Source organism: Battus philenor, unplaced genomic scaffold, assembly GCF_028537555.1.
Source record: "Battus philenor isolate CCGP_79_NKW_IND1 unplaced genomic scaffold, ilBatPhil1.0.hap1 SCAF_17, whole genome shotgun sequence".
NCBI lineage: Eukaryota > Metazoa > Arthropoda > Insecta > Lepidoptera > Papilionidae > Battus > Battus philenor.
Genome location: NW_027181679.1, coordinates 6663720 through 6678619, shown reverse-complemented (window position 1 = coordinate 6678619; position 14900 = coordinate 6663720). Strand labels below are relative to the sequence as shown.

General features: G+C 32.7%; 2 protein-coding genes across 4 annotated transcripts in view; one reads left to right on the top strand and one right to left on the bottom strand.

The window, feature by feature from the left end:
- The window catches only part of LOC137919675 (RNA helicase aquarius), a 65538-nt gene that overhangs the window by 26882 nt on the left and 23756 nt on the right, over positions 1–14900 (top strand). For 2 of the 3 annotated variants that reach the window (XM_068762816.1, XM_068762814.1), the window contains 2 exons: positions 13937–14050; positions 14318–14421. In XM_068762816.1, coding sequence (XP_068618917.1) covers positions 13937–14050; positions 14318–14421 — 218 coding nt within the window. Of the gene's footprint in view, positions 1–1254; positions 1341–13936; positions 14051–14317; positions 14422–14900 lie in introns of those variants that run through there. The other variant, XM_068762815.1, reaches the window with a different exon arrangement.
- Positions 2276–11755, bottom strand: LOC137919727 (G-protein coupled receptor Mth2-like). The gene is made up of 8 exons (XM_068762892.1): positions 11360–11755; positions 7230–7418; positions 6686–6804; positions 6522–6600; positions 6285–6445; positions 5534–5672; positions 4377–4466; positions 2276–2941 (listed from the first exon to the last, which is right to left on the bottom strand). Exons 1-8 carry the CDS (start codon positions 11641–11643, stop codon positions 2722–2724), a joined length of 1281 nt encoding a protein of 426 aa, XP_068618993.1. The 5' UTR covers positions 11644–11755; the 3' UTR covers positions 2276–2721.

The window sequence follows — 14900 nt, the reverse complement described above, 5'->3', positions numbered from 1 at the left end:
GTACTCTTTTAAGAACTAGGTGGTGCCTTATTATTCTTGACCAATTGTTTGTCCTACGTTTTTATGTTTATTTGTTCAAAGTTGTTTTTATAAAATAAAAAAATTTTGTCGGCGTTTATGTGGTAAATGATAGTCTGTGATATGTTACATTTTTAACATGGCAGTCTGTAAGAAGGGTTTATGTTGTTAGAAACTTTTATGATGAAATAATATATTCTCAATAGATGTCGCTATCCGAACTGTAACTAAGCCACTGCAATTGGAATCGAAATACAATGTTTGTTGAGTGAATTTCAAGGAACTTTATAATAAAATAGGTATTTTGAAAAAAAATTATATGTTCAGTATAATAAAATTAAAACTTTAAGTTCACGTAAAAACTACTTTCACTTGATAAGATTTCCCGTTAACTTGTAGCGGTATCTTAAAATTCTCAGAGCAGTGACTCAGTAGACATTTCGCTTTTTTATAGTACTACGAAATTTACAAAATCGATAAGGTTTCTATTATTCCATTCACTAAACTGATGTACAATTTTGTAACAAAATAAACAGAGATATCGTTGATAAACTACTTTATCAATTATTCACATTTACTAGATGACATTTACTAGACATAAGAAAAAAATGCAAATAATTTAAATAAAGATAAGTAATTATTTTATTATATTAGTGTGTGGTTACAAACAAATCATTACATATTGAGTTTACTAAATGAGGCGGCCTATATGCGAGTAAGAAAGATAATTTTGAGAGAACAATTCAAGAAGTTATGAATGAATTTACTAATTATAACTTGCTAACATATCTTTTTTTAATCACACTTCGTTTTTGGCGATGGCTATGTTCTATTGGTGCTGGACGGTGTTAGCCGGACTCATGGGTCGCGGATCCGAAATTCCCGAGCTAATAAATTAAAAAAACTTCGTGAGATGCGTCACACGACGTGTTGTATTGACTAATTATTATTTACTCAGTGATGTGGTGCTCTGGTCGTTGTACTCTGGTGATGTTGTTATTTAAAACTAGAAAACGTTATTTATTTTAATATAGTGTACTTTTAATTAATTAACTTACACGTGGTCTCTCATTGCTTGTCTCATTGGTAAGATAACAGTCGTTCAATGAACAATGAAGAGTGCTATCCTTGTGATGTCATTATAAGTTCGACTTATCGAAACAAGTTCAAGTGGCAATGATTAGGTAACACATCGCTCAGAACTGATGCAGAGCCGATAAGTGCAACGAAAGACGTCCACCTGCGAGGTAGACGACGATCTAGTTAGGGTCGTCATACGAGACTGCAAGGACCGGTTCTGGTGAAACTCTCTGAGGTCCTAGGTAAAGCAGTGGATGTGCCACGGCTGAAAAGATAATGATAAAGTTTAAAATAACTGTATCTTTCTGATTTACCCGTTAATTTTTTTACTATTTTTGTTATTAGAGTTTTGGTGCCTTCCTCTTATTAACATTAAAGTCGCGTTTGGTTTCATCAACTGTGTAAACAGACATAAAATTAAAACAAAATATTTTTTTACGAAACTTGTTAATTTAATATGTACATTAAAATCGTCATATAAAATTATTAATCACTTATCTTGTGTTTCAATATAAATTACAACATCAATGTTAATATTAGTGTACATAAATTAGTTTTTACATTTGAAACTTATTCGATCCGTTGTGCTCACTTTAAATATTATATAAAATCCGTTAATGTTAAAAATCCAGGGAATCATCATTGTGAGCAGGACAACGCTATGTAACCAATCAGGTCGTTCATAATTAACCGTTGCTTTCGAAAGTATACCCTGAACTGGTCACTGTTAACTTGATTTTACAATTAGAATCTTATTAGCGTGGCCCGGCCCCAGATTCTTAACACTACCACACTGTATATCTATATATAACTAATACTACGCGCGATATATAATGATGTATAAAGGTAAACATGCTTCGAAAAGGACAACTCAAGATGCGACGTATACCTATAAAATGAACTCATTCGAGGTCGTAAAAAGTTATAGGTATTTCGTTAATATACTATTTTAAATAGTCTTTTAATTGACTAACATTTAAGACTAAGCTTTCAATATTATTTGTATAAAGCTAAAAAATATTTTAATGTTTACAACAATTATAATCGTTTGTATATTATCGCATACTTATAAGACTCTATTAATAATAAGTCGTTAGGATTTCGTCATATATTAATTATTAAAGAAATTTTCGAAATTATATCACTTAAAGCGCGTACAAAACTATAATTTTATTTATATGTTATTCTTTGCCATTTTGCTATCAAGTATCTTTTAAAATTGAATTTCATTGGTCGTTAGAGCTCACATTCGGAGCGCGGGAGATTTGTGTTCACTCATATGATAACTGTTTTAACTATTATGATACCAAAACTGCTACACCGCGCGTTAGGAAAACGCGGTGTTGACGACGAAGTGACAGGACGTAATCACCGTACTCCCCTCACCTTCGTCTCACCGCGCGCATACCTAAGGCGCAGTACAGCGGTTTCGGTAGCACTATTTTTTGTGTATCTTTATTTCATTATGATCCTGTGCAATTTTGCTTTACACCAACCGATGAATTTTTTGGTAGGTCGCGTGCGTTGACACCCCACATGTTATATGACAACTGAATTATCGACCAATGAAAATGAGTGTTTTGTAGTCGAACGATCTCTCCTGTGACTTCATATTTACAAATTCTAGTTGACAGTTATCTTCTCGTCTAATGGCACATCCATGGTGTGTTGTATGGCGTTGTCTTCCTCGTCGTTACCAATCGCAAGATACTTTTCAATGCGGTCCGACATGCAGTCCAGCATGCCTTTCTTGTACATCGCCTTGATAACCCGGCGTCGGAACACCACTAGGACCAAAAATATTAAAGGCCCTTGTAGAATGTTCACGAAATCTGTTATGACCCTGTAACATAAGAGTAAAATTGGATTAAGGAATTATATTAGCATCAAATGATAAAAATCTTGTTAATCGACGTATCCATCTCGTTTACATAGAATTCAGAAACAAGACAATTTTTTGAAAGTATGACATTGACGATATTGTACATGTTTTCACTGGACAGAGTTTATTCTATAAAATGTATAATCATTTCATTGTTTAACGAGCTAAGGGTTTGTTTACACGTGGCCAAATGTCCTTCTACATCCTTCGTTCGCCTTGTGCGGCTTTTTTGCTGAATATTCCTGTTTCGGACCAATATAATTTCTACCTTGGACCAGAACTTGGAACAATGACTAAAAAAATGTTTGCTAACGCCACAAGCCCAGAAACTAATTCTCAGTGAAATAATGATAAATAATCAATAAACATTAAATAACAATTTTTTTGAAATATAATTTGAAAAAGTAGCGACATGTAAACACATCTATAGAGTTCTATGCAATTTTTCATGGCCGCTAGAATGTCCCTTTTATATACATGCTAAAGTGAAGTTGAAAGAGTGCTAGTATATATTAACTAATATGAATTTAAGAAGTTAATTGTAATAGATTTAAATATTACGGTCTCTAAAAGAACAATTTGAAAGTGCTGCCAGTCTTATAGAGAAATTTGGTATAAGCACCAAGAAATAGAATCATCCTTCTTGTGTCGTATCTCATACTTTGTTAAGCCATCTGTACCAGTCATCAGCAATATAATATGGTAATACGTTAATATATATAAATATACATATATATATTACAAAACTGTGTGTTGTGCGTTGTTTGCATACGCTCCGTTATACGTGCGAACAGTAGATTCGCTATTCATAGGTGAGATAACGCACCGATAACTCTTATCCTAGCGGACTGACGTCATATACTGTGAAATTTGCATGTTACTTCAAACTAATGCCCCGCCCTACTTATTCATAAATTTACGAAGAGTTTTAGCGGCGATAATATTTGAGTTAGAATATATGCTGCTATATAATTATATGCAATTTTTAAGCAGTGGTAGGTCAGTGAAAAGGCTGAAACTTGCAATCGTAAGTCACGGGTTCGATTCCGGGGATACAGTCTTATATACGAGGATATCTTACACTTTGTGCATTTATTATATAGGATTGCCAATGCTCACAGATATGTTTTAAGAGGAGGGGCAGTAGTGTCTTCTGCTTACCAGAATACCAAACTGCGATCACCAACTCGCCTGCCAAGCGTGGTAATTATGGTATATCTACCCATAGATATCTTTGGGGGAGGCTTAAACCTTGCAGTGAGCATTTATGGACTGTAACGACGATATATATAACAAATGTAGACTGGCTCTGTTGCAGTCGTAAAGATTACGCGAATTTCTATTTTTGTATAGACAAAACAATAGTGTTACTTATATATTTTTACAAATTACATACCATATTATATTTTTATCCATTAAAGAACTTATCATTTCGAAGATCCATGGCACTCCCATTATAATAAATAACCGGATCGTCATATTGAATCTGAAAAACATTTTATTAACATGATTATTCCGTAAAGTATTTTTCATTTTATTTAGAAAAAAAAATAGCGAAGTATAATTACATCATTCAGGTTAACGAACTCGGAGTAGCCCATATGAATACGGGAGAACAATGGCAGAAATTGTTACAGTTGAATGAGTTCGTTGTTGCGAAGAGAAAACGTATTACATTGTATAGCCGAGCCTTATTCGCGGCTTTGTTACTCGCCATTGCTATTATAATGTTGTTTGAACCATAATTTATATTTATATATACAAAAATAATTTCAATTGTCAATTAAGTTATATATGGCCAAAAACAACTCAAGAATTAATCACGAAATTAATAATGAACTATTATTAATTAAATATTAATTATTAATACATTTTAAAGTTGCGCCCGTAAGTTTCACGTTCAGAAAGCTTAAGGGTTACTTCAACTGGTCAAGGTGAACATGGCTTTCTAATTTACTGTGATCTAATTGGTCGTGGCTACGCTAATTGACAATGATGTCATAACTTAACACGAATATACTATTGTTGTAAAATCGTTGTCGTGTTGTGTATTGTATAAGGAGGAAATTCAGTAAGAATCGATTCCTTAACTAATAAATTATTTCTTTAATATCTAGCGTATCGTGTATTTTATAAGATTGCGTCATTTTCCTTTTCCAACGATTGAACTTATTGCCGGCATTCTCGCTCGCGGGATTAGAAGTAGCCTAAAAATACATTGACATGGGTACGGCGCCGTAACCACTATTGTGGAAATGGAGCCAGAACAATGACGTCATACAGCTACTTTTAAATTATCCGAATTAACTCATGTAAAATTATCATTGAATTTAGCATGCAACTAATTATAAACAATGAACATGTAAGACAATCATATAGTACTTAAAAGCAAAAAGAAACGTAAAGTGGTCCGATACTAATAAAGACACTGGCTATGTCCTTCGGTTTGACTACAAATTCGCCGTACACCAAGTATTTTATAAAAGTCGTCGTACATATTAATTTTGTGTCGTAATTAATAGTTGCCAAAAATGTAAAACCTTTTGTACTCACTTGTATTTTAGCGCCTTGATGTGAGTAGATGCAAAACTGTGACGCCATAGAAGAATCGATGTGTAAATGAATATGCAAATATTGGCAGTAATGAGTATCGTCATGATACTGTACATGTAGTACCATTGTTGTTTTTTGTCTGAAAAAAAATTCAAATTCAAATTTGGTATTTGGTACTAATTCAAATTTATGTGTATAAGTAAACACGTGCTACGGAGAGGATTGTGCTCGGGATTTTTCTACGAGATAGAATCGGGAATGTGAATATCCGTAGACAGACTAAAGTAACGGACATAGTTCAGCGGATTAGCAAGTTGGAGTAGCAGTAGGCATGTCATAGAGGGTGCAGAAATTGATCGCTGGGGCTCTAATGTTCTAATGAGTGGAGAACTCTACTCGTCGTGCGCGGCGTAGAATTTTTGTCTACCCACAAGGTCGACTTACAAGATTGTTACAGTAGTCGGAAGACGCTAGATGCCAAGCTATTGTTAATTGAAAATCTATGGGGGAGGCCTATGTCGACGTCAAAGTAACGACGAGAAACTTATATGATACGTTGATGATTATAAATAGTTTATTAAGACACTTTTTTATATGGAAAAAACTACTTTGTTACTGTAAAATATAGTAAACGGTGGTCGGTAAAGAATAACACTACCTGCACTGTACATTTTTCAAAAGAGCATATTCTTTCCAAAACTTAATTTTTTCTTAAATACTAAAATGCATTCACTTGAATATTTTAACTCACCAAAAAACCAGCAATGGCTTAGTCCAATTCCGGGTTTCTGATGATTTCCAGGAGTAAAATTTACTATAGACATCGCAATAGTTATTACGGCACTGCTTCCCCAAGCGTATAGAGCGTACCATGCGAACTCTCTCCATCCGTAGTCTACCGTCAAAGGTCGTCTGAAAAATAAGACAAATTTATTTAAAATACTTTAGTACAAAATCAGTTAACGGAGTTAAACCAGTTAATATTAACCTCATACTGCGAAGTATTTGAATGGATATCGCATTCGTCCAGAAGAAACTCGCTATTAAAAAGAAATATGTCAGGAAACCTGAAAAAGAATTTTCTTATTAACAAACAGTGTGATCATACGGAGTATTTATTTTGTACATGCCATGAAAGTTACGGATACATACCGCGCGCTGCGCAGAGGTTCATGTCCGAGTATTCACTGATGAGATTCATTATTGCCAAGCACAGCAGCCCCAACCCGAGGGAAACGCAGAAGTTAATTATGCTCTTTCCATTTAGATCCCTGGAAGTAACAATAATTTAATTTATGTAAATATGGACACCAGATACTTATGCTGTGTTAACCCGTTCAAGACACCGTGTGTGCAATATCAACGTCATGTATTTCAAATGATATTCAATTGCAATTATTAGTATTGGAAAAGCAGCCGTGTGGACAATTAATTTGTTTCAATTTAAACCTTCAAATGAGTCACCCTTTCCTGAAATCTTATTTGATGATATATTATTTTTCTCTATGACTTTGAGTGAGACCAACAAGTACGGCAGAATGATCTTAGAGGGAAAATGAAAATAAATAACCATTTCAGAATTCGAGAATTTTAAAGAATTTTAAAACGAACTATAATAAAAAAAATTGCAGCACTACAAAGTATCCGAGGAAAAGTACGTATTAATAATATTTAGAAATCTTAGGTATTGCCTTACCTAACTTCAGGTAACATCATGTAGATAATGGTAGTTATCGTAAGGAAAATAACAGACACTATCATACAGTAGGCCATCACGCTGTTGTCCACTACCGATTCGTCTTCGTCAGCGCACATTATCGCTGCTAAAGAAGCATTCGATAAAGTCGATGCATTTGTGTTTAATGTGAAGTTTCCAATGCAGAATCTGAAATTTATAAATCGTAAATTAAATCTTATTTCGCCTACGAAATTATCTGTCAATTACGAAGCATCCGAATTCTAGTTACAGGTTGGAAATTCACGTTCTAATTTGGAACAGTGAGTTATTATTCCACACATTTTCAAACAAAACAAAATGTTCTGTGTTTATAAGGTTACATTGGGCGTTCTAATTCTGAGAGACATTCTCCTAACGCTTATATTTTGTCTGTATTTGTCATATCAAAGAGGCGAGACGATCGTAAAGTTCTTATGAGTTGTCAAAAGAAAGTGGTACTAGCACAACAAATTGAAAAAAAAATACTACAGAATTTAGAAATATTAAATTGAGAACTTCTTCGTATTTGTTGCCTTGAGATTTACGTAAGTTAAGCCCGGTAAATATCTATACTCTTGTAGATATTTCAAAATACTCGTAAAGTATGTTTTCCTAAAATCGTTCCCAAAAAAGAATATAATTTATTGTCATCGTTGTTTTTGATATATTTAAGTAGCGTCGACCCATGAAGAAGATATGGTAAAGGAAAATAATAAAAAATTATCGCCGGTGTTTACTGTACGTCAATAGAATATTATTTATAACATTGTAATAATATTTTTTGAACTGAATGACGTAATTTACAATGTAACTGTTAATGTTGCCTTTAAAGTTTTTATTAATGAATATGTTATATACTAGCAAAATTTAAAAAATGGAGACTTACGTTTTAGAATTAACTTCATATTCATAGTTAAAACTTTCGAATTTAACACGATGTTTGCTTACAGTATATTTGTTTATATTAAGAGAAAAAATTATACTATTTAAGCACTTAAGTGAAATTGATGTGTTGGCACTTGAATTAGGATTCCAACAAGTTAGAGTATCGTTATTTATTTTTAAAATATATTGTCCCGGGGAACAGCAAGCGCCATCCTGAGTTAATGTTTTTATTGCACTCGAAACAATTAACAATAATATTAAAAATAAACGCATTTTTAAAATTCGAATACTAATTCTCTTGTTTAAGGAATGTGCGTTATAAAATAATACTACTGAATCACCCAAATTTATCCTTATATACGCAGCAGTGTTACCATTGTGTGTTTAATGGATTTTATAATGAAAGTGTAGTTATATAAAGAATAGTCATAAGAGTTGAATAGTGTTATTAGATGTTTATTAAATACATAAAACTTACCTAAATCGTGTTGTAAACAAAACAAAGATTTAACGTGAGGATTAACAATATTACTTTAACTTTTCCATAGTTGTGTTTTTTGTTCGAAAAATAATGGCATATAAACTATCTTCTTTAAACGACACTGGTTATGTATATTACAAGAAATTTAAAGGCGACAAAATTAATACAAATCTTACAAATTATTGTGTGTACACACGCTATGAACATTAAGTATAAAAAAATAGTCTGACCAGTAACGCTGCACCGCGCGTTACGAATTTATACAAAGGTCAATGGAATTGAAAACAAAAAAAATATGGGCTATCAAATGTCGATTATACATACACTTTTATATCTATATACTGATTCTCTTTTCGCATATGAATTAACCGAGAAGGTAGGTTTAGAGTTAGATTTTTAAAACAGAAGGTGTAAAAGAGTCATGACAAGATAAAACGTCGTTAAAGTCGTGGGATGACGCTAGTTGAGGGCAGCGCTAGACCGATCATTGTGGCAATCTTTGGGGAAGGGGGAGGGGATATACATAGTAGTGGGCGTCTGGTCGGCTGACATGATAATGATGATGAAAGTGAGACTTTCACCTGAAGGTAAGTAATTAGACCTGCTGTACATAGTAATGATACCCAGGCTTTAGTCATGAATTCAGAATTCAGCTATGGTACCTTAAATGAGAACAAAGCAATACATGTACTCTACTGAACAATGTACGTGAAATGCAATGCGAAACTTCTTAGTGCTAATGAATGAGACCGTTTGGAAAGGTACGATTATGGCTAGTCCTGCAGCTGAACTGATTTTTCCAAGCTTTTTTGTATTAATATTTTAAATGCACAGTAGCTAGTAAAATCACTAAGCTGACGGTGTGCGTATCTAGAATTTCTGTAAGAGTGCAAAGTAACATCCCACTACAGAGTTATCATTTGTTTGCTGACGTCTAGCGCATCTGGTTACATTCTGATATAATCAAGGTTACTGTAGTAAATTTGTCGTACGTAAGTTTTGTTTTGAGATTTAAGTCTATAATGCTTGTTAATATAAAATAAATTAACCAAAAGTGTTTTATATCTTATCTCATTTATGCTTGAATGTAAACACTTGAACTTCCATTTAAAAAAATTACGAACTTAAGTTTAAATGGGTGAATATATAACTTAATTGTTCACAGATAAGTTATACATTCCTTCTCTTAAAGCTTTTATACATATTTCCAATCATTCTACATAAATGATCGCTATGAAAAAGTTACATTAATTAATTTTTTTCTATTGCAATGCGACTGGCCAATAAATTCTAGCAGTACGAAAATTGTCACAGGTAGAAACCAGTGACAAATAGGAAGCAGTAATTATTTTAATATGCAGTAATCCAAGTTTAGAAATCACTTTTTATAACGATATTTTCATTATTTATTATTTCTAAGACGATTTTTGAATAGGATCATACATTAATTTACAGCATGTGAGCTATACATTCATCCCTTTAAAACCTTTACACCTATTTTCAGATCACTCTGTATATCCATATATATTTCAATAATAAGCTTTATGAAAGTGTTGCGGTCAGTGGCCGACCACCCGCTTCAAGTTTCATCGTAAGCTTGTTCGTGTCTTGATAGTGATATTGATTCAAGTTTATAAAGTAGTGTGTAACTGTGCGAGTTTAAATGTGTATCCTCTGGTCAAGAATTTGCATAAAAAGTGCATGGCCGACGTCCTAGTGGCTTTGAAAAAGAGACGTATATTTTTAGAGTTCACTGTTAACTTTAAACAGTACCAGCTAATATCGTAACGTTAGCGCAAAGTTTAATAATACATAATATATTCACTACAAATAGACAATTTAAAAAAGAAAAAATATAAAATTTGTGTTAAAAGAGCGTGGTTAACTGTGCTGAGTACCTTGCTAGGTTTTTTTTTTTATAGAATCAACACTCAATTTTGCAAAAATCTATGCATAAATACATATTTATATTTACGTTGTATTAATTTCTAGCTTCATTGTTGTTTTATTATTTAGTCACTAGTAGTATTGGCCGTACCATACAATATTGTAGACAAATGTACGAAATGTCTGTTTTCGTGTTATTGCAATAAAACGTTATTGTTATTTTGGAGCAGTTTAAAAACCCGACATAGATATGTTATCAATTCACGGTTCGAACAAATATTTGTGCTGGCCTCAGGTGATTCTCAGGTTGTCAGTTATAAGATTCGCGTTTAGATTGATGGATGCACTAGGTCTTGTAAAATGATAAGAAACCTTTTTAATGCGGGTAAATCAAAATTAAGTTTTTTAAAATTGAAAATAGACATTGTTTTTTATAAATTAATTTACTTTTACAATATATGCCAACCTATATTGAAAATATAAAATTTGTGTGAATAACATATACGATATAGTATAACGAAGTGTTTGTATTGAAGTGTGTACCAAAATATAGATGAATCCTATAACAATGTTGTCATATTAATCATATTTAGTATAGTTAATTTTTATAATATGAATATTCGTGAAAAATAATAAAATTATTAAAAAATAGGATAAAATAAGATTTTCTTTAACCGTTTATAAATTTTAAAAAATATTTATTAGATAAGAATTTGATATCGAATGTTTGTGTATGTTAAATTTATAGCAGTTCAATAAATAAATTGAACGTATAAAAAATCATGAATGTTTTGTTAAAATATTATTGGCATGTTTTGGTAGTTCTTAAATAATTCTAAGTTAAAGAAATCCTTACGTATGTGGCTCCAATTGGACTTCATTGTTTGGCATTGTCACGACTAAATAATCCGCGTCGTTCACGTGAAATTTAAATATCTCTTGATTACGCAACATTGTGTTGACTGTACATGCCACTTTGATAGAAGAACTAGTCCTGGATATGGGGTCCCAACACATACTAGTTTTGTTATTGCCTTTGTGGATAAATTGTCCCGGTTTACAGCAAAACGTGTCTTCGAACTTTCCACACACACCACTTAAAAAAGTCACGAACAAAACTATACTTATTAATTTCTCCATTTTAAAATATTGTTAAGTACCCTAAATTATTTTATATTATTTTGCACTTTAAGCACATGGCATATAAATGATCGCATGGGCCGACGCGTAGACGCGCCGTTGCCTCAACTAAAACTACAACTTTTCCAGATACTAGTTGTACGTTAACTTACGGTGTTGTCAGCTAACAGTAATTTTTACCCTTGTTCACTTTTTTACGATTTTTCTTAGCATGGCGTAACATTATTTTTTAACAAAATAAGTCTTTCCTTAGTAATCTCCATGGTTACTCAAATTAAAACAAAGTATGTGAATCATTAAGGCTTCTTAAATATTAAAGTAAAAAATCTTATAGTTATTAAAGCTCACTTTGGCATACTTTGGGTGACATATTTGCAAATAAATCCGGTTGGTTCTTGCTTCAAAACCGGTTGTTGTAAGATTCCGTCGAGGTATCACTTGTAATTGCTTCTTCTTTGTCCTCGAGCAGGATACGTCTTGTCCCTTCACAATCCTTCTACAGCATACAATTTTCACAGGAGACCAGCGCTCTATCTTGCGCAAAGGCATTGCGTTCCATTGAGTTTATCTAATATCAGCGCTCACAGGCTAATTTTTCTTTACAGTTAAATAAGTAGGCGCGCGCACCTTAATTCAAATTTAACTTTGCATTTAAGATTTTTATTATCATAGTTAAAAATAATTTAAAGTATGAGATACTTCAGTAACTTACTCAAATGGAATAATGATGCCACTTTTCTTATAATTCGCTAAAAAAACTTCCCTTATTTTTGCCATAATAATTAATATTGGCAACACCAGTAACACTTGAAATATATGAATGTACATTCTTGTATACATTATTGAGTTATATTTTCATTAAAGGTTGATCGTTATCTTTTTTTGATTTTAATATTATAAACATTTTATGGAATGATTTTAACTGTTTAAAATTTTCAAATTATTTAATAGTTTACATAATAAAAGGATGGCTTTTATTAGTAGTAGTATTGTTTATCTTAAATAATCAAAATTTGGAGATTTTTCTTAAATATTGGTAATGCACGTGTTTAACGGTTCGCAAGCCTTTTAACCAGTTCGAGAGAGACAGAGACGGCAAATACTACCAGTTACAGTGAATAAATGTTCTCACGTTGAATGCAAAATTTTTTTTTTATAATAATGAATGAACAAACAGAACTTTAAGGATAATCTTAACTATTGAAGTTAACAAATAAAAATGATGAAATATTATCTATGGAATCTAAAATAGATCAAGGCTTGTGTGATGCTGCGAAAACCGTCGTGAGTCATCGTTATCGATTATAGTCTTTAAAGTATGACGGCGTCATGCTCTAAAGATATAATCATATTGTTTAAAATGAGATTACATCCGTATGCATCCGTATATTATTCTCAATTTTACAAGTTGTAGACCAAATTTCGTGGAGTGGAAAGATTAAAACTCGATAGTTTGACAAGATGACCATCTGGTAAACGTGAAGGAAAACAGTATAACTTTAGCGTTGTACAGTATAACCTTACGTTCGTTTAATCAATAGCGAGTCCCATTAGATAAGTATATTATACAGAAACAACACTGTGATTGCTTTTGTGTTTTTACCCAATTCTTTGTTCGTACCATAAAAAATCGTAACGGAGATCCATAAGCGAGTTTAACTGTTCAACATATTTCGAGTCCGAGATATCATTTAATTTATGAGAATTCAATTCATTACTTTACTTAAACAATTTAGTCCACGAAAAAAGAATTTGAATTAAATAAAAGAAAATAGTTTGCTATTGCTGACAAGAAATTCAATAAAAACTAATTTATATTGCACGTAATTGTACGGGAGCTTAATTTTTTTACTACTGTTCTTAAGAAAGATTATAAAATAAATTACAGGTATTTTGCTATCTCATAAGAACACACATATGTAAAGCATACACACTTTTAGATATAATAGTTTTATAAGGTTCCAAGAGTGGTGCTCACGAGCCGATGGACACGGCGTAAGTAGATTTGATCTCCACTTAGTGGACTGACGATATAGTCAAGGTTGTGGGAAGTCGCTGGATGTGGAAAGCGCAAAAGTGGTCATCGTGACGATTTTTGGGGGCCTCTGCCTTGCTGCAGATTTGCAGATGACTTGATTATGATGATGACAGACATATACTTTTGTAAAATCTTATCCCTATTCTATTTTTGAATTTCGAATTCAAGTTGTCAATGCATTGACATATTGTAAAGTGTCTCTCGTATCATTTGTTCGGGAAAAACATATATTCAATAATTTATTTTTCCGTACAGCTTTTGCAAATGCTGAAATTCTACGCGCGTTTTGAGATCAGCGATGAAACTGGGGACCCGATGACTGATCGTGACATGACCCTGCAACATTATTCAAGAATAACGTCACTGCAGGCGAGTACATTTAATATTTAATGGTTCGATTACTGGCCGGATACAATATTTACATAGCCATTACGTCACACGTTTTTGTTAACTTTATTTCCGAACTATACGACGCATTTGTCTAGCGTAATATTTCTTCAAAATTTTTATGTTACATGCTCCTTTACCGAATATACTCCGTATCGGTTTAAAATAAGATATGTATCTTTATCCTCTCTTTGAATACATTATGCTATACAGAATAAGACATCCGTTTTCATTTAAATATTGTTATAGAAAGCTGCGTTTTCAAAGTTTCCCGATCTACGTCTTTTCTCGCTGGCGAATGTTGCCAGCGTAGATACCAGAGAATCTCTACACAAACACTTCGGAAATCTAAGGTCAGTTTCCAATCATTTATAACATCCAATTATCTGTAAGTGTTTTTGCCTGCTGTAGATGTTACTGTCCATGAGTAAAAGCTCTCGCTATCTAATAGATTCAGGCGTTACCTTAAGGAGGTCCATCCTAATTAAGAAAGGGACCAATGTACATCTATTTTCGCTATGCTATATATTAGTCCCTTTCTTAAAGCTCTCGTTGACAAAAAAACTGCCTCGGTGTTAACATATTCTGTGATGAAAAAGTAAGGTGAAATTGTAATTTAAAACTCCCAAGAAAACATTCAGTAAACTCAAAAGGCCAACGCGGCGATGCCACTTTGACACGATTGAGAAGATAAAAAGCCGAATCCAGAAGTTCTTCGAGGCTGTACCAGATAAAGACAATTCCGACTAAGAAGAAAAAGCCTTAGCTAAAGTGCATTTTATCGGAAGGTGATTACATTGACGGTGATGAATTTGATTTGGAAGAATAATTA